This window comes from Hyla sarda, chromosome 1, assembly GCF_029499605.1.
Source record: "Hyla sarda isolate aHylSar1 chromosome 1, aHylSar1.hap1, whole genome shotgun sequence".
NCBI classification, from domain to species: domain Eukaryota; kingdom Metazoa; phylum Chordata; class Amphibia; order Anura; family Hylidae; genus Hyla; species Hyla sarda.
The window spans coordinates 246,373,307-246,392,404 of NC_079189.1; the positions used below are offsets into that span (position 1 = coordinate 246,373,307).

Sequence of the window (19,098 nt, forward strand, 5' to 3'; positions counted from 1 at the left end):
CCCCATTTTCAGGGGCGGGGTTTATGTTTAAAGTCCTATACAAGTCTATGGGAAATATATGTTACTGCATAACTTCCAAACGGCTGGAGATATTTCGATAATACTTGGTCACATGTTACTTTTATGTCCACTTAAAATATAGGATAGTCCATTTAACCCTTAGCCACCCCCATTTGTGAGGGTCGGGATTTTTGTTTAAAGTCCCATGAAAATCAATGGGAAATGTATGTTCTCACATAACTTCCGTACGGCTGGAGATATTTCAATACCTGGTACACATATTACGGGTCGGGATAGGAGGTTGAGATAGGAGGACGGGACAGGAGGATGGGATATGAGGACGGGATATGGGGTTGGCAGGGGTGTGGAAATTTTAAAAAAAACTACTTGTCCAAGGGACTAAAGCGGAACACAATCTACTTGTCCCTCAAGAAAATCCACTTGTCCTGGCAGATAAAATAATTTCCACCAAAATAGTCTGATCCCCCCCCCCCACTAGACCACCAGGGATGGATATAAGATCCTTTAGACACTGCTGACAGCGCTGATCTAATGGTTTAATAGGCGATCGCAGTATGCCAGGATATTAGCGGCGGGAGAGCTGTAGCTCCTCTTACACCCGAGACAAGCCCAGAAAAGTCTAGATGTAACTTTTTGATCACCTTATAAAAAAATTTCTCATATGAAGTGACCAAAAATGAACAATTCTGGACTATTTTTTACATTTCCACCGTTCCCCGTACGGTTTAACATCATATTTTAATAGTCTGGACATTTCCACATGCAGTGATACCACTTATGTTTATTTTTGTACATTTTTATTTAAAGAAAATTGGAAACTTTTATTAGGAAAGGGGCTTATTCACATGTATGCGCACTTTTTAAAATATTTTAATCACTTTTTTTCAGTCTCAATAGGGACTTATGTGTTACTGGGGGGTGTTCTGCTTCTCCAGTTTGTGTGCTGCATTTTGTGTCAGAAAATGCTGGAAGTTGCATTTAGTTACTAGATAACTACAACACCCAGCATGCCCTGATACAGCCTATGGTTGTGTGGGTGTTGCAGCATGTTGCACTGTATAGTACAGTTAAGGTTATTGTGTAACATGCTGGGAGTTGTAGTTTTGGTTTGTGTCAGCTGCAGAGCCATAGTCTATGTCAAGGAATACTGGGAATTACAGTTAGTAACTACAACACCCAGCATGCCCTGATGCAGCCTATGGCTCTGCAGCTGACCCGAACCAAAACTACAACTCCCAGCATGTTACACTTTATAGTTCTACAGTTTAGGTTATGGTCCAACATGCTGGGAGTTGTAGTTTTGGTTCGGGCGTGTTTGTGTGCATCCGTGGGGCTCTTGGTTGGCGGGTGAGTATGAAGGGTGGGGGGATTCTGGGGGTGCAATTTAGTGCGGGTGCCACTAAAAATAAATAAAATTAGATGGCACAACTGCCCTAATGCCCGTCTGCCCCTATACAAAACATTTATGCATACACATATCCTACATGCACCAGCCACTGCCCCCATATACATACACACACACACACACACACACACCCGCCCGCCACTGCCCCCCCCCCACATCATACATTACATACACACATACACTCACACCCTACATATACACCATACATATGCACACATCATACATACACCTGCCGCTGCCCCTCTATCATACATTACATACACACATCACACATACACACACCTGCCACTGCCCACCCCACATCATACATCACATACACTCACACCATACATATACACCATACATATGCACACATCATACATACACCTGCCGCTGCCCCCCCACATCATACATCACATACACACATACTCACACCATACATATACACCATACATATGCACACATCATACATACACCTGCCGCTGCCCCCCCCCACATCATACATCACATACATACACATCACACTTAGACATTATACACACATCATACATTACATACACATCACACTTAGACATCATCCACACATTATACATTACATACACATCACACAGACATTATACACACATTATACATTACATACACATCACACTTAGACATTATACACACATTATACATTACATACACATCACACAGACATTATACACACATTATACATTACATACACATCACACTTAGACATCATCCACACATTATACATTACATACACATCACACAGACATTATACACACATTATACATTACATACACATCACACAGACATTATACACACATTATACATTACATACACATCACACAGACATTATACACACATTATACATTACATACACATCACACAGACATTATACACACATAATACATTACATACACATCACACTTAGACATTATACACACATCATACATTACATACACATCACACATAGACATCATACACACATCACACACACCATACATATCCACCAGTGTTTCCCAACCAGGGTGCCTCCAGCTGTTGCAAAACTACAACTCCCAGCATGCCCAGGGCATGCTGGGAGTTGTAATTTTGCAACAGCTGGAGGCACCCTGGTTGGGAAACACTGATATACACCATCCTCCCCCATCATACATTACATACACACATACACTCACACCATACATATACAACCACCCTTCCTGTCGCCTGTATTCTCGGCCTCCTCACCTGAGCCACCATGAGTGGACATCAGAGCTGTAGTCCTCCCCCTCCCCTCCCCCGCTCTGTGTTTTCCCCGTGCAAACTAGCAACCGCCCCGTGGTGGATTAGGTCCTGTCTAGACAGAGCCGGGGAGGGGGAGGGATAGAGCTGTGTGCGGGGGATGGAGCTGTGCACGGAGCTGTCTACATCCTTTCTCTCCCCCTGCTGTGTCTTCTTGTATAGAGCTGCATCCTCCAGGAGGGGAGATAAGGGGACTCTGCAGTCAGCTGGGGCCCCCGCCGCCCCCTCCATACACTCTGAGCGCTGGTGTGAGGTGTAGACTTCCATCGGCTCCTGCACCTCACACAGACATTAAAGAAAAATAAGGGGGACGTCTGTCTCTCCCTGCTCGCCCGATACAGGGCTAAATCTATAAACAATTCACCTGCCCGGCACCCAAAACTACTTGTCCCGGGCGTCGGGCTATAGGATTTCCACATCCCTGGGTTGGGATATGACAACAATATATGGGGATGGGATATGGAGTAAAAAGCTTCCTCTTCTGTTGATTTTCCTCCCCAACAAGGATGAGGAAGGAAAAACCTCATCCTTGTTGGGGAGGAAAATCATATCCCATTTTATTGCAAATTACCCCTAAATCATACACCACCTCAATAACTGTTCCTTGAGGTCTGAATACCCTTTTTTATTTTGTTTTACTTATTCATTTCTCTTCTCCACATCACTTTTCCCCTTCCCTCCTCCCCCTGTTGCAGTTACCTGGCCAGCAGGCTCAGGTGCAGGTGCTTTCAGCTGGTTTGGCCTTCTCCTGATGTCCTCTGCCTTACAACTGAGAGCAGCAGTGGTTGCTGCGGGCACTGACGAGTGTCATCAGAAGCCTTACTCGTCAGTGCCTGCAGCAGCCGCTGCTCACAGCCTCTCAGTGGGTGCAGTGCAGAGGACGTCAGGAGAATGTCAAACCCGCTGAGAGCACCTGAGCCTGGCCAGGTAAAAAGGGGGAGGAGTGAAGGGGAAAAGTGATGAAGGGGAAAAGATGAATTTGCACAAAGGGTATTAAAGGTAGAATGAGAGAGTACAGGGGGGATCAAGGGGAAATGAAGTGGGAGTAATAAAAGATTTGGCACAGGGGAAACAAAGTGGCACAGGGGGATCGGGCGAGAGGGGCGAATTATGTCACCAGCGGACGTACAGAAGCAGGAGACCACTGTTTAAACAGCAGTCTTCTGCTTCTGTGCAGGGGGGTGCAGCGGGGATCCTGGAGGCCTTACTGGGGTCTTGGCAGTAACCCCCTGACAGCGGCCCTGTGTACAAGATAAGGCAGGCACATATGCCTGGTTGTCCCCTATTGGGTGTGTTTTGTCCCCTATTGGGTGTGTTTTGTCCCCTATTGGGATTGTCCTCATCTGCTATTGGGAGTGTCCATTATTTGGAGGTTGCAAATGCCTTGTCTTATGGGACTCTGCCAGGAACTTAAAAAATGTTCCCTATTGGGAGGTGTCCGCTAAGCCAGATATTACTGTAATGAGTTTGAGGGATGTTTCAGGAAGTCGGAATGTTCCGCTATTTAACATTGATTTGTGTATTTGCTGTAAGATAAAAAGTGACCTTTGTCTAAGTGTGATGGTTCAATACATTTTGTAAGCAGTTGTATGGATTGTATACTGAGGTCTTTAAAACCACTACAGGTGTTTGCTGCCATTAAATTCAGAACATTAAATTATCTTAGTACCTTTCTTTTTAGAAAACGGTCTCTCTTCAAGAAAATCTCTAAGCAGTCGACAGTATTACAAACCAGTAAGAGTTTTTCCTCAGGACTTCATCAGTCATTGTCTTCCAGTGAGAGCCTTCCAGCTTCTCCAACCCACAGCCTTTCTCCTGGCCCCCCAACCCCTAGTCGAAGTCCTGCTTCTGATATGCCCATTGGTAAGTCTTTTACGATTTTTATACTGCTTTAGAACCTAGTGCATTAGTTGGATGTGATAAGGCACATTGCTAGTTGTGTTAAGAAAAAGTATTTATAGCCAATTAACGCTTAGTGACATTACCGGTAGAAGTGCACTGCGAAAGTATGGAGCAAGCTTAGGAGAAAAGATTGCATTATAGACTGGGTTCTTTAACCCCCTAGATTCAGAAACCATTGTTTAAATGTGGCATCTTGATGGTTAGGAGCGCATGTTTGTGGAGTGCCGATTTAAAGTTATAGCAGCCGAGGGGTTTGAGAAAACTTCACTGCTGACATGGTTGTGCTTATTAAACACCCCAGAGGCAAGATTTAAAGGAAAACTGTCAGCATGCTTCCCCCCCACCCCCCCGTCCCCCCCCCCCCCACTAACCAGCAGTAATTGCTGGTAGTGTGGGAGACGCTGATCAGTTTGATGCATACCATGCCCGGATCTGCCGTGCCGTTCACCCGTTATCATCTTTCTTCTTGATATGCAAATTAGCTGCTAACTGGCACGGGCAGGGTTACTACCTTCATCTGGCACTGTGACGTAACCCCCACGGCCCGCAGCACCGCCATGCTTATGAATATTCATGTTCTCCCTCTTCATCTTCCATTCCTCCCTGCTGATTTCAGGACTCCACTGCCCATGTGCTGGCTTCCTGTCTACATCCGGAAGCCGCTTCAGCGCAGTGGAGTCCTGAAATCAGCAGGGAGGAGAGGGAGAAGATGAGGGAGAACATGAATATTCATAAGCCGGGCGGTGGTTACGTCACAGTGCCAGATGAAGGCAGTAACCCTGCAAGTGCCAGTTAGCAGCTAATTTGCATATCAAGAAGAAAGAAGATAACGGGCGAATGGCGTGGTGGATATGGGCATGGTATGAATCAAACTGATCAGCGTCCCCCGCACTACCAGCCAGTACCGCTGGTTAGTGCAGGGGGGAGCAAGCTGACAGTTTTCCTTTAAAAGGAGCATAGCAAACTGACAATACACTGTGATACATTAATATTTCTGTGTACTACACTGCTCAAAAAAATAAAGGGAACACGTAACACAATGTAACTCCAAGTCAATCACACTTCTGTGAAATCACACTGTCCACACAGGTGATTGACAATCAATTTCACATACTGTTGTGCAAATGGAACAGACAACAGGGAGAAATTATAGGCAGTTGGCAAGTTACCCCCAATAAAGGAGCAGTTCTGCAGGTGGTGACCACAGATCACTTCTCAGTTCCTATGCTTCCAGCCTGATGTTTTGGTCACTTTTGAATGCTGGCGGTGCTTTCACTCTAGTGGTAGCATGAGATGGAGTCTACAACCCACACAAGTGGCTCAGGTAGTGCAACTCATCCAGGATGGCACATCAATGCCAGCTGTGGCAAGAAGGTTTGCTGTGTCTGTCAGCGTAGTGTACAGAGCATGGAGATGCTACCAGGAGACAGGCCAGTGGAGGAGGCCGTAGGAGGGCAACAACCCAGAAGCAGGACCGCTACCTCCTCCTTTGTGCAAGGGGAGCACTGCCAGAGCCCTGCAAAATGACCTCCAGCAGGCCACAAATGTGCATGTGTCCACTCAAACTGTAAGAAACAGACTCCATGAGGGGGGGTATGAGGGCCCGACATCCACAGGTGGGGGTTGTGCGTACTGCCCAACACCGTGCAGGACGTTTGGCATTTGCCAGAGAACACAAAGATTGTTAGACCATATGCTGGTGTGGTTGGCCCTGGGTTCCTCCTAATGCAAGATAATGCTAGACCTCATGTGGCTGGAGTGTGTCTGCAGTTCCTGCAAGAGGAAGGCATTGATGCAATGGACTGGCCCACCCATTCCCCAGACCTGAATCCGATTGAGCACATCTGGGACATCATGTATCGCTTCATCCACCAACGCCACATTGCACCACGAACTGTCCAGGAGCACCTCATCAGGAGCATGCCCAGAAGTTGTAAGAAGGTCATACGGGCACGTGGAGGCCACACATATTACTGAGCCTCATTTTGACTTGTTTTAAGGACATTACACCCAAATTGGATCAGCCTGTATTGGTTTTATGGTTTTCCACTTTGATTTCGAGTGTGACTCCATATCCAGACCTCCATGGGTTGATAAATTTGATTTCCATTGATAATTTTTGTGTGATTTTGTTGTCCGCACATTCAACTATGTAAAGACGAAAGTATTTCATACGATTAGTTCATTCATTCAGATCTAGGATGTGTTATCTTATGTGTTCCCTTTATTTTTTTGAGCAGTGTATTTAAGCGATTGTATGTGCAAAACTCCTTGGTGGAGTATATTAACCCCTTAACGATGATTGATGTAAATCTATATCATTGTGCCCTGGTACTCGCGCACCATGATGTACATTTACGTTCTGCCATGACAGCGAGCACCGGACCGGTGCTCACGTCATGCTCGGCAGGTCCCGGCTGCTATCAGCAGCCAGGGGCACACTGGTAATGGATGTCCACCATTAACCCTTCAGATGCCATGATCAATACAGATCACGGTAGTGCGGTACTTTGGATGATCGGATCGCCCGCAGCGCTGCCGCGGGCATCCGATCATCCAGCATGGCGGACGGAGGTCCCCTCACCTGTCTCTGGCCATCTCCAGGGGTCTTCTGCTCTGGTCTGAGATCGAGCAGACCAGAGCAGAGCGGAAGATAGCCGATAACATTGATCAGTACTATGCATAGCACTGAACGGTGTTAGAAATTAAAAGATTACTATAAATAGTCCCCTATGGGGGACTATTAAAGTGTTATAAAAATAAAAAAGTTAGTAAATGTGAAAAATCCCCTCCCCCAATAAAGATGTAAATCATCCGTTTTTCCCATTTTAACCCCAAAAAAGCATAAAAATGTATAAACATATTTGGTATTGCCAAGTGCATAAAAGTCTGAACTATCAAAATATGTTGTTGATTATCCCATACGGTGAACAGCGTAAATGTAAAAAAAATAATAAAGTCCAAAATTGCTGCTTTTTTGTTACATTTTATTCCCCAAAAAATTAATAAAAATAAAACCTTAAGCAAAAGTGGTACCGATAAAAACTAGAGATCACTGCGCAAAAAATGAGCCCTCATACCGCCTCGTATGCGGAAAAATGAGAAGGTTATAGGTGGTCAAAATAGCAATTTCAAACATACTAATTTTGTTAAAATAGTTTAAGATTTTTTTTTTAAGCAGTACAGTTATAGAAAAGCATGTAACATGGGTATCATTTTAATCGTACTGACCCACAGAATAAAGAAAACATGTCATTTTTACCGTAAAAGTGTACAGCATGACAACAAAACCTTACAAAATTTGTTAAATTGCTGTTTTTCTTTTCAATTTTCCCACATAAATAATAATTTTTGGCTTGTACCGTACATTTTATGGTAAAATAAGTGAGGTCAATACAAAGTAAAATTTGTGACTCATAAAAAACAAGCCCCATATGGGTCTGTGGATGGAAATATAAAAGAGTTATGGTTTTTAGAAGTCGAGGAGAAAAATAAAAAATGGTAAAATAAAATTGGCCTGGTCCTTAAGGCCAAAATAGGCCTGGTCTTTAAGGGATTAATGTAAAGTGTTTTTTTTATTTTTATTTTTTTAAAGGTGATGTTTTGAAATTAAAAATTTGCAACCCTTAGCCTGAAGGGTGAATGCTATAAATGAAAAGGAAAGAAATGGCTAATGTTTTTGTTGGCTCTCATGCCAGAACAAAGGGATTAAAAAGAATGTTGGAAAGTAGATCTATAGAGCCAGGCAAAAAGCAGTCAGAGAGAGGGTCACAGGGTCAAGTGTAAAACTGAGCTTCTCCTGTTTGTTTTTCCAGCAAACAAACAATAAAAAAGTAAATTCTGCTTATCCTACACTAATTATATAGAAGTTTTCCCTGTCAATCCAGGTGGCTTACTACAAGCCTCCCAAAAAAGTAGATAACAAGTATGTTACTGCAGCATTTATAATTAAAATTTAGAGGGTCAGGTTCTTCACCGCCTTGGCTTGCAGACACTCTCTCACTTAGTTTTAAAGCTGAGCGAGGAGCTAATCGGAAAACCTGGAGTGGCCTAGGAAATGGATGAAAGGCCCCACTACCAAACCCTCCTTTTTTCTCATAAAACTCCAGGCCCAATAACATGTCTTAGAAAAGCCCTTAGCAAGCTGTGCAAGGGATTTAAAAAGAAACTGACAGCCTGTTTACCCACACTAAATGCAGTATACCAGGTTATAGTGTGGGTGTACAGCTTTAACCCCTTCCCAACACATGGTGTACCTTTACATCATGGATTGGGTGAGGGGAATATGTCACGAGTCTGCATCATAACCAGCAGATGCCCTCTGCTATCTGCAGCTGACATCTGCTGGTAATGACTGACATTGGAACTGGCTCCGATGGCCGTCATTTCAATGTTTAAATGTCAGATACAAAAACTTTTGATGTGTTGTGAAGCATGCAGAACCAATAAGTTTTGCAATAGCTTTCATTAGAAAATGTTCAGTATTTCATACTGAAAAAGCCAGTCAAACAACTGCCCCCCTGCCTGCTTGGACACATACTAGTCCTGCTGTGTCCATGCGTCATCACCTATGTCATGGACACGCTTCCTTGATTGACAGCTGTGAGCGCAGGGCTCACAGCTGGAGGAAAAATCCTCCCACTGTCAGCTTGTGTCCCGCTACTGTCAGTGAGGCCAAGCTGGGAGTTGTAGTTTTGCTAATGCTAGGGGAGATATGAGCAGACAGCATACTGAGGGAGGGGGCAGAGACCTGCACAGTGAGGCCACGCCCCCTCCGAGGAATCCAGACTAGTGAGCTAAATTTAAAGTATAATAAAAAAAATAAAAGTGCTAGACACATAAAAATTTGATGTACATGGTCAGGATTAAGTACGGAGTGTAAAGTACCCCACAATTTGCAGCTATAAAAACATACTAACATACTATGCTAGACACATAAAAATTTGATGTACATGGTCAGGATTAAGTACGGAGTATAAAGTACCCCACAATTTGCAGCTATAAAAACATACTAAAATGAGTATTCCAGTGAAAACTTTTTTTTTTTCATATCAACTGGCTCCAGACAGTTACAGATTTGTAAATTACTTCTATAAAAAATTGTTATCCTTCCAGTACTTATCAGCAGCTGAAGTTGAGCAGTTATTTTCAGTCTAACAGTGCTCTCTTCTGTCCCTGTCAGGAACTGTCCAGAGTAGGAGCAAATCCCAATAGCAAACATCTGCTCTGGACAATTCCGGAGACAGACAGACAGATGTCAGCAGAGAGCACTGTTGTCAGACAGAAAAGAACAACTCAACTTCAGCAGCTAAGTACTGGTAGGGTTAAGATTTTTTTTTTTATAGAAGTAATTTACAAATCTGTTTAACTTTTTGGAGCCAGTTGAAAATTAGTTTTTCACTGGAATACCCCTTTACATTCTAGGAGATGCTGTAACTATCTAGGAGTTGAAATAAACCAGCTTATGGAGCTGTTTTGGGATAAAAATAACAAACATTACTTACTCAATGCTGCTCCACTGCGGATGCTTTGTTGTTCCTGGAGCCATAATGTGGCACAACAAACACTTGTTGGTATGGAACACGATTTTGCCTGAAAAATAAACAGACTTGTGGGAACCATGGAAACTTCTGTTCTGGGCTTTTGATTGGTGAATATTTTTTTTTTTTTTTTTCTAATTAGATAACATTTCCTGCAGATAGTTTATACCTCCTTTTACATTGATTGAAAAATGATCAGTGCCACTTCATGAATATTAACTGTGAAATCTTTGTTTCTTAGATAATGTGTCACCTCAAAGTACATCTCCGTGCTCTAGTACACCAAGCTCTCCTGCTGGTCACATTCGGCCTAGTTCACTGCAGTGTTTAGCACCCAAGCTCAGTGGACAGCGTTACAAGGTAGGACGGAGGAAGTCTACAAGCAGCATTCCCCCATCTCCTCTGGCTTGCACTCCATCACCAGCCCATCATGCACCATCTTCCCCTCAACGTTCTCCCTCTCCTTTGTTGCCTGGGCATTCAAGGACTAGTCATGGTGTCTTCCAGGGCACTACTTTGTCACCCCCTGCCATTGTGCGACAAGGAGCACGTAGCAGAGCAAATGAAGCTCCTCGTTCGCCTCTTTTAAAAAGAGTACAGTCAGTAGAAAAGATGGCTAGCCACTTTAACTGTGGTCGGAAGACAACACCTCCAGAAATTCAGCCATGGGAGGAATCACATGATGGCACAGACGGTACATCTGAAACAACTAGTCGTAATAAAGATTGGGGAACAGATAAACACGAGCGTGATACAGAGGTAGTGGTTATGAGGAGGCTAAATCTCTCAGAAAGAAGGGACTCTTTCAAAAAGCAGGAAGCTGTGCAAGAAGTTAGCTTCGATGAGCAGGACACAGTAGGGGGTGAAGGTGGTTCTGAAGGGCAGAAAAAGGAGGGCAATTTTGTTCTATGGGAAAGGCTGCCACACCAAACATCGTGGGTTCAAGCAAGACCAGCAAGTATATCCTCAGTAATTACAGCCCATGAACAGCAGTGCCGCTTAGTGCCACAAATTGCTGTTCAAACCTCTGAAAGTGAGGAGCACGACAAGGCCTCTGGGCACTGGGAGTGTCAAGCATTTTATCCCCTTCAACCTACAAGTACGAGTAGAGACAGATGCCCTCTTGTGTCTTGGATGTCGGAGCCTTCAGCTGCTAGTCCAGAGAGACAAGCCGAGGGTCATCTTAATCCTATGCAGCTGTTTACTGTAGGCACAGATGTGCACTTGGAAAGTAACAAAGAGGGTAAAAGCAAAGGACATGAACAAACAGAACAATCTGTAAAGAAAACAAGCTGAGCGGTTTTGGTGGTTATGACTTAACGGACGAACTAAGTGCTTTGAAACCTCACACAAGAAATGTCTACAGGATGCAAAGATTTGTATAGGTTTTCAAGAATAAGCCTGGGAAACAGAATTTTTTCCATTATCTTTTACTTTTTTTTTAATGTAATTTAACTTTCATGGTATGGTTTTGATACTTTGTAACCCTATTTTATTGTACTTGTATTTATATGAGATCAGTGGCATGCATTGTTTTTGTTTTTTTTTAAGCTATGGTTCAACCTCAAGTAGAAAATCTGTCATCAATGTTACACTCCTGCAGTTCTTTAGTTTTAATATTATAGAGTTATGTTGAAAATACTAGTTCTCCTGGAAGACACAGACATGATCATATATGTAGTTTTCTAAATGACTTCTAGTTTACTGCCATGAAATCTGATGTAGATCAAGATAACAAGTTGTGGATTTGGATTTTAATGCTAAAACGGCAATGTTTTAAATTAAACCTGGTAAAAGCTCAACATTTTAATTAGTGAGTCAGAGCTGCAGGAACAGTCGCTGAATCGTTCATGCAGCTGTTCACTTACATCATTTTTGGAAGCAAATCCTATTTGCACAAAGAAATGTGCAGCCAAGTAGCAATGATCTTTAGGGCCCCATGATCATGGCAATGAGTTTGTTTGACATTGATTGCTGGGTCTTTTGCACAAGTCAGTAATCGGCCCATACAATAGGCCTGCTAGTTACTTGCTCAGTGCACATCACCCAAGAAAGTAACATGCGTGTGCAAATTCCCATATAGCTTATGACAACTGCTGATCTTGACAGAAATAGGAGAGCAGGCACAGGCTTCAAAACAGAGCATGATCAAGTATGTATAACTTTTAGGGGTTCCTGAAGTTAAATGAGAAAACCCTATTAATTGCTGATTTTCTTTTAATAGGAAGACAATAAAAATAGCGGTTCCACTGTGCCCATTCAATTCGTTGTGCCTTTGTTTTGATATTTTTGCTGCAAAGTAATTATTTTAACAAAAGTGTATTTTCTGGTTTATTAGTTTTTGTTCCTCATTTTGCAGAATAGGGGATAAGTTTTCAGACCGCTGGGCCCCCCTGGGATCACCTGCCCGGAGCCCCGACTCTCCGCTTTAAGCTGCATTCACACCATGTTTTTGCAGTTCCCATATCAGTTTTTTTGATGAAAAACGGATTCCTCAAAACCGGATTAAACTGTTTTAAAACGTGTGTACAAATTTTAACCTGTATAAGTATTGCAAAAACGTGTTGTGAATGCAGCTTTAATGATGTGTGTTGACCTCGCCACAAAGCAGTGGCGGAAACACCCCCTCCATGCACCTCTATGGGAGAGCCGGAGATGCAGTGTTCGTGTATCTTCAGCTCTCCCATAGAGATATAGAAGGGGAGCATGTCTGCCATTGTTTCATGCAGGGGTCAACACACTTCATTAATGTGGAGAGACTGGACTACTCCTTTAGAAAGAAAGAAAGAAAATGGTTCGATGCAGCAGATTATTAAAGCATACTTGTCATATCAGAGAAAAAAAATAATTCTTAAATGTTACTCGCTAGGTCATGTGGGTTCTTTACATGTCTTTTTAGGTTTCTAGATTCTGTATTTCGCTCACAAATCCTTCTGTTCTGCTGCTCACTCATCCGGACATCCACTGGTCAGGAAGTGTCATGTCCAAGGTAAGCACTGAGCTTGCTCTCATTCACCATGCATTCACATCCACCATGAATCTGCTGTGCTGGGTCCCTTCAATCAATCACTGCAGCCTGCTCTGCAACCGTGTCTTCTCTGTTTTCAGGATTGAGCACAGAGGAGTGCTAGTCCCATCCTCCCTTCCTTAACTTTGTCCCAACCTCCTTTCCTGAACTTTGTCCCAGCCTGTGTTTCAGCTGGGACAAAGATGCTGCACATTATGATTGTGTTGACGTTGGCCATATGCAGTATATACTGAAATGCTGCTCTTAACCGTCTTTTTATTTTAATGATTGCCAATTACACCTCAGTTGCTTAACCCCTTAACGACTAGTGCCGCAAATGTAGGTCCTGGTGAGGGGGTATTTAACGCACCAGGACATACATTTACGTCCTAAGCATAATCGCAAGCATCAGAGCGATGCCCGGATCATGCACGGCAGGTCCCGGCTTCTGATCGCAGCCAGGGACCCGCCCGTAATGGCCGACACCCGTGATCCCGTGGATGTCCGCCAGTAACCCTTCAGATGCCGTGATCAATACAGATCACGGCATCTGCAGCATTGCGGACACTAAAATGGATGATCGAATTGCCCGCAGCGCTGCCACGGCGATCAAATCATCCAGCACGGCAGCCGGAGGTCCCCTCACCTGCCTCTGCTGCTTTCCAGGAGTCTTCTGCTCTGCTCTGCCTTCCCGCAGACCAGAGCAGAAGATGACCGATAACAATGATCAGTGCTATGTCCTATACATAGCACTGAACAATATTAGCAATCGAATGATTGCTATAAATAATCCCCTATGGGGACTATTAAAGTGTAAAAATAAAAGTTAAAAAAATAAAGCAAAAAAAATGTAAAGAACCCCCTCCCCCAATAAAAACGTAATTGTCCCATTTTCCCTATTTCACCCCCAAAAAGTGTTAAAAAAATATATATTTTATATACATATTTGGTATCGCCGCGTGCGTAAATATCTGAACTATTAAAATAAAATGTTAATGATACCGTACGGTGAACGGCGTGATCATAAAAATAAAAAAGTCCAAAATAGATGCTTTTTAATAATATTTTATTCCCAAATTTTTTTTTATAAAAAATGGATTAAAAGTTCTATATAAGCAAATATGGTATCAATAAAAAGTACAGATCAGGGCACAAAAAATGAGCCCTCATACCGCCGCTTATACGTAAAAATGAAAAAGTTATAGGTCTTCAAAATAGGGGGATTTTAAATGTACTAATTTGGTTAAAAAGTTTGCGGTGGCATTACTACGGACAGCTGGTCACGCAAAAAACAAGCCCTCATACTAGTCTGTGGATGAAAATATAAAAGTTATGATTTTTTGAAGGCGAGGAGGAAAAAACTAAAACGTAAAAATTAAATTGTCTGCGTCCTTAAGGCCCAAATGGGCTGCGTCCTTAAGGGGGTTAATAGCTAAAACTGGCAAGTATTTAAAAAATATATATAAAAAAAACTGGTTAACAGCAGCATTTCAGAAGTACTTAGGCAAATGGCCAACCACATTGTGTTTTTTTACCCTAAGAGATCTATCAATTAAGGCTGGTGGGGCGTGTTTAAGCAGCTGGGGACTCCCCTGATAACTTGCGATTCAGCGAGCATGAAAGTGATGACAGAATACCTTTTAATAGGTGATGAAAAACACAAGCCACTTTATCATCTTTGCAAGAAGCTTCAAGGACAGAAATATTTTAAAGCTGACTAAACCAGAATAATAACCAGACTTAAAAAAAAAAAAAAAAAAATTTCACTTGTAACCTGTAAAAGAGTAGTCTGGCACACAGCATTTTTCAAGAAAAAACGCTGTTAGGAATCAATATTGAAATATAAAATGCTTTTTAGTTTGTGATGTTTTTCTTTTTTTATTCTGCATGCTCTAGCCATGATTTGCCTTCCATAGGTGTTTTTTTTTTCCAGCCTTAAGAACTGTATGTGTAAACAGGTGCTGCGTTTTTCTTCAGTCTTCATAAGCAATCCATGGATTACATGACTTGCAACAGGACAAACGTCACAGAAAAAAACAAGCACCAAATAACCCATGCAAAAAAGCACAATACTTTGAAATGTACACCACAAAAAAAGGGTATAATGTATGAATTGCAAAATAGAATATGGCAGTTTTTTTAGACCATTTTTAAAGTAAAAAATGTAAGTATGCCTTAGTGACAGCCTGATCTCAAAGAGCTCAGTAGCTTTGGGTGTAAAACAGTTAGGCTAGGTTTACACTACGGAATTTCCAACCGCAATTCTAGTGCAGCAGAATCCCATTGCTGGCAATGGGATTCCACTGCACAGTGCACACTATGAAATTTCAGCAGCGGATGCTCCTCTAGGACCGTGCAGACATTGATAGAACGTCCACCACCAAAAGAATGATCTTGACAGAATCCGCCCCATGTCCATGCAGTCCTAGCCCAAACTGATTCAGTCGGCGCTGGTGGGAAAATTCAGTAGTGTAAACCCAGACTTTAGACCTTTCATTTGTCGCTGGCAATTGTAACCAAAACATTTTAAGCACATAATATGCCCCCAGTGTCTTAGCTGTAAAATACATATGCTTTTTTTTTTGTTTTTTTTTCTTTAACTACTTTTGTTAAGGTAATGAAAAAAAAACACAAAATAAAACACTAGGTAAAATAATTTTTGTTATATACAATTTCCAACAACAGTGAAATCTCCCTTAGCGGACACCTCCCAATAGTGGACAGTTTTTAATTCCCCGGCACAGTACCAAAAGACTTAATGTATTTGCACCCTCCGAATAGGGGACATTCCCAATAGGGGACAAAACATTCCCAATAGGGGGACAACCAAGCTTATGTGCCGGCCCTACCTTGTACACAACCTAATACCACCTGACAGTGGCCCTGTGCCGCACCCCCTTTCAGAAGCCCCAGCACAGAAGCAGAAGACCAATTTTTAAACAGTGGTCTCCTGTTTCTGTATGTCCGCTGGCCACATCGTTCACCCCCCTGATCCCCCCCCCCCCCATGCCACTTTGTTCCCCCTGTGTCAAATCATCCCCCTTTATTACCTCCTGTGCCACAATATTTCCTCTTGATCCCCCCCTGTGCCATTTCATTCTGCCTTTATTACCCTTTGTGCAAATTCATCACCCCCTTTTTTACCACCCCCTGTGCCATTTTATCCCCCTGTGCCATTTCATAAAAACAGGGGTGATGAATTTACACAGAGGGTAATGAAGGGGGAATGGAATGGCACAGGAAGCGGGGATCAAGGGGAAACGATGTGGCACAGAGGGTAAGGGGGCATAATTTGGCACAAGGCACTGTTGAATAAGGTGGCACAGGGTATAAAGGGGGGATGAAATGATACAGGGGGAGGGATAAGGGGTGATTAAACGACACTGGGAGAGTGTACTGTAATATTGCTTTTTATCATGTTTTATAGGTAATTACACTCTGGAGTGAATACAGTACAGTAATCTGTCATTTAGGAAGAATTTTGAGCCTTTTTCCCAATAGGGGACATCTCTCAATAGCGGACACTTTTTTTTTTTTTTTTTCCCCCGTGATTGTCCGCTATTGAGATTCTACTGTATACCAGCCCAAATTACAGCTATGCATTGAAACCCGGCTTCCCCCTTCTCTCCCTGGCAGTCAGGTCCATTATAATAGAGGGCACCATTATTTATGCAGCTGCGATTCTGTGGTCTTGTGGTTCATGAACTCTTTATTGACTGTGTCCAATAAGGGGTTAGTATGTAAATAGTCAATTAATTTGCAGGACCTTTTGTAAAAGATTAAAATAATTCTGTTGGCATTTTTGCCTATGATTCTATTTCTGCTTTTCTAAGGCTGAGTCCACGTTACTTTTGTGGCCTCCAGATACTATTTGTGCATGGACAGGCAATGGCCTGAATGTAGTCTGCTATTCACTAAGTTCAGGTAATTTTTTCTCACTTCTACATGTTTGGGCTCTGATTCAGAATCGTGGTTTGTTGCACGCTTATGGGTCTATGCTCAAACATGTATATGTGGAGGGAACAACCTGAACATAGTCAATAGCTAACTACACTTGGGCCATAGAATTCATTGAAGCTCATATACTACAGCATCACACTTTGAAATTATGCCTACCTACCAAAGCCACAGAGGGCACACATGTAATGGGAATGAGCCCTAAGCTGTTAAATAAACAAATATGTTGTAATAAAGCATTACCTTTCGCAGAAATATGGAAAATCAGATGAGCATAATGCAACCATAAGTCCCATCCTGACTTTGGTTCTGACCGTGATGACAGCATTATAATGCTTTATGAAGCTCATTTACGCTTCATTGGAAGTGCAAAATGAAAACCACGGAAGCTTTAAAAAAAAAAAAAAATCCAGATGTAAAAACCACACTGATTTGGAGTCTACTTTTTATAACTTTAGGAATATACTCTTAATCTGCATGATATATACTTTTGTGAAATAATTTGACCAGTGGTAGCACATACTTTATGTGATTTAGTATGAGGTTTAGCCATCATTTGTTGACCTCTGTGGTTTAAAAAATCTAATGCCATCCTTTTAGGCTGTCAGATGCTAGCTGTGAATATATAGGAAAACCCCAATGCCAATTTCATAGCCACATAATAGTTTGGATCGCTAGACGCACAGTTTGGCTGGGTCTTGTGGCCATAAAACAACAAAGAACTGCACCCATATTCTGCTTATGTGACCTTAGCCTAAGTCCTTTACACAGTTTACATTAATAATGTTTTATGTGCTCTTTAACCCCTTAAGGACCCAGCCAATTTTCACTGTAGGACCCGGCCATTTTTTGAACATCTGACCACTTTCGCTTTAAGCATTAATACCGTATATACTCGAGTATAAGCCGACCCGAGTATAAGCCGAGACCCCTAATTTCAACCCAAAATCCCAGGAAAAGTTATTGACTCGAGTATAAGCCTAGGGTGGGAAATACCTCATCCCCCCCTGTCATCATCCAGACCCGTCATTAACATCCTCATCATCATCCCCTTGTCATCATCCCACACATCCCCCCTTCATCATCCCCTTGTCATCATCCCACACATCCCCCCTTCATCATCCCCTTGTCATCATCCCACACATCCCCCCTTCATCATCCCCTTATCATCCCGCACATCCCCCCTTCATCATCCCCTTATCATCCCACACATCCCCCCTTCATCATCCCCTTATCATCCCACACCCCCCCTTCATTATCCCCTTGTAATCATCCCACACCCCCCCCCCTTCATCATCCCCACCCCCCTTCATCATCCCCACACCCCCCCCTTCATCATCCTCTTCTCATCATTCGCCCTCAGTGGTCTTCAACCTGCGGACCTCCAGAGGTTTCAAAACTACAACTCCCAGCAAGCCCGGGCAGCCATCGGCTGTCCGGGCTTGCTGGGAGTTGTAGTTGTGAAACCTCCGGAGGTCCGCAGGTTGAAGACCACTGCGGCCTTCAACATCATCCAGCCCCCTCTCACCCCCTTTAGTTCTGAGTACTCACCTCCGCTCGGCGCTGGTCCGGTCCTGCAGGGCTGTCCGGAGAGGAGGTGGTCCGGTGAGGAGGTGGTCCGGGCTGCTATCTTCACCGGGGGCGCCTCTTCTCCGCGCTTCTGGCCCGGAATAGAGGCGTTGCCTTGACAATGACGCAGAAGTACGTTGGCAATGAACGCACCTCTGCGTCGTTGTCACGGCAACGTGACTATTCTGAGGCCGGGCCCGAAGCGCTTAGAAGAGGCCTCCCCGGTGAAGATAGCAGCCCGGAACCAGTATCCCACCAGACCACCTCCTCACCGGACAGTCCTGCAGGACCGGACCAGCGCCGAGCGGAGGTGAGTACTCAGAACTAAAGGGGGGCGAGAGGGGGCTGGATGATGTTGAAGGCCGCAGTGGTCTTCAACCTGCGGACCTCCGGAGGTTTCAAAACTACAACTCCCAGCAAGCCCGGAC

The 19,098-nt window shown here is 43.4% G+C and overlaps 1 protein-coding gene across 12 annotated transcripts in view; it reads left to right on the top strand.

Annotated features, from left to right (window-relative positions):
* MAST3 (microtubule associated serine/threonine kinase 3) overlaps positions 1-18,102 on the top strand; it is a 349,606-nt gene extending 331,504 nt beyond the window's left edge. For 7 of the 12 annotated variants that reach the window (XM_056570004.1, XM_056570015.1, XM_056569949.1 and 4 more), the window contains 2 exons: positions 4,377-4,558; positions 10,379-18,102. In XM_056570004.1, the coding sequence (XP_056425979.1) occupies positions 4,377-4,558; positions 10,379-11,433 (1,237 nt within the window). In that variant the 3' untranslated portion in view covers positions 11,434-18,102. The remainder of the gene's footprint in view (positions 1-4,376; positions 4,559-10,378) is intronic. The other 5 variants (XM_056569973.1, XM_056569982.1, XM_056569993.1 and 2 more) reach the window with 2 other exon arrangements.
* Positions 18,103-19,098: the final 996 nt, after the last annotated feature.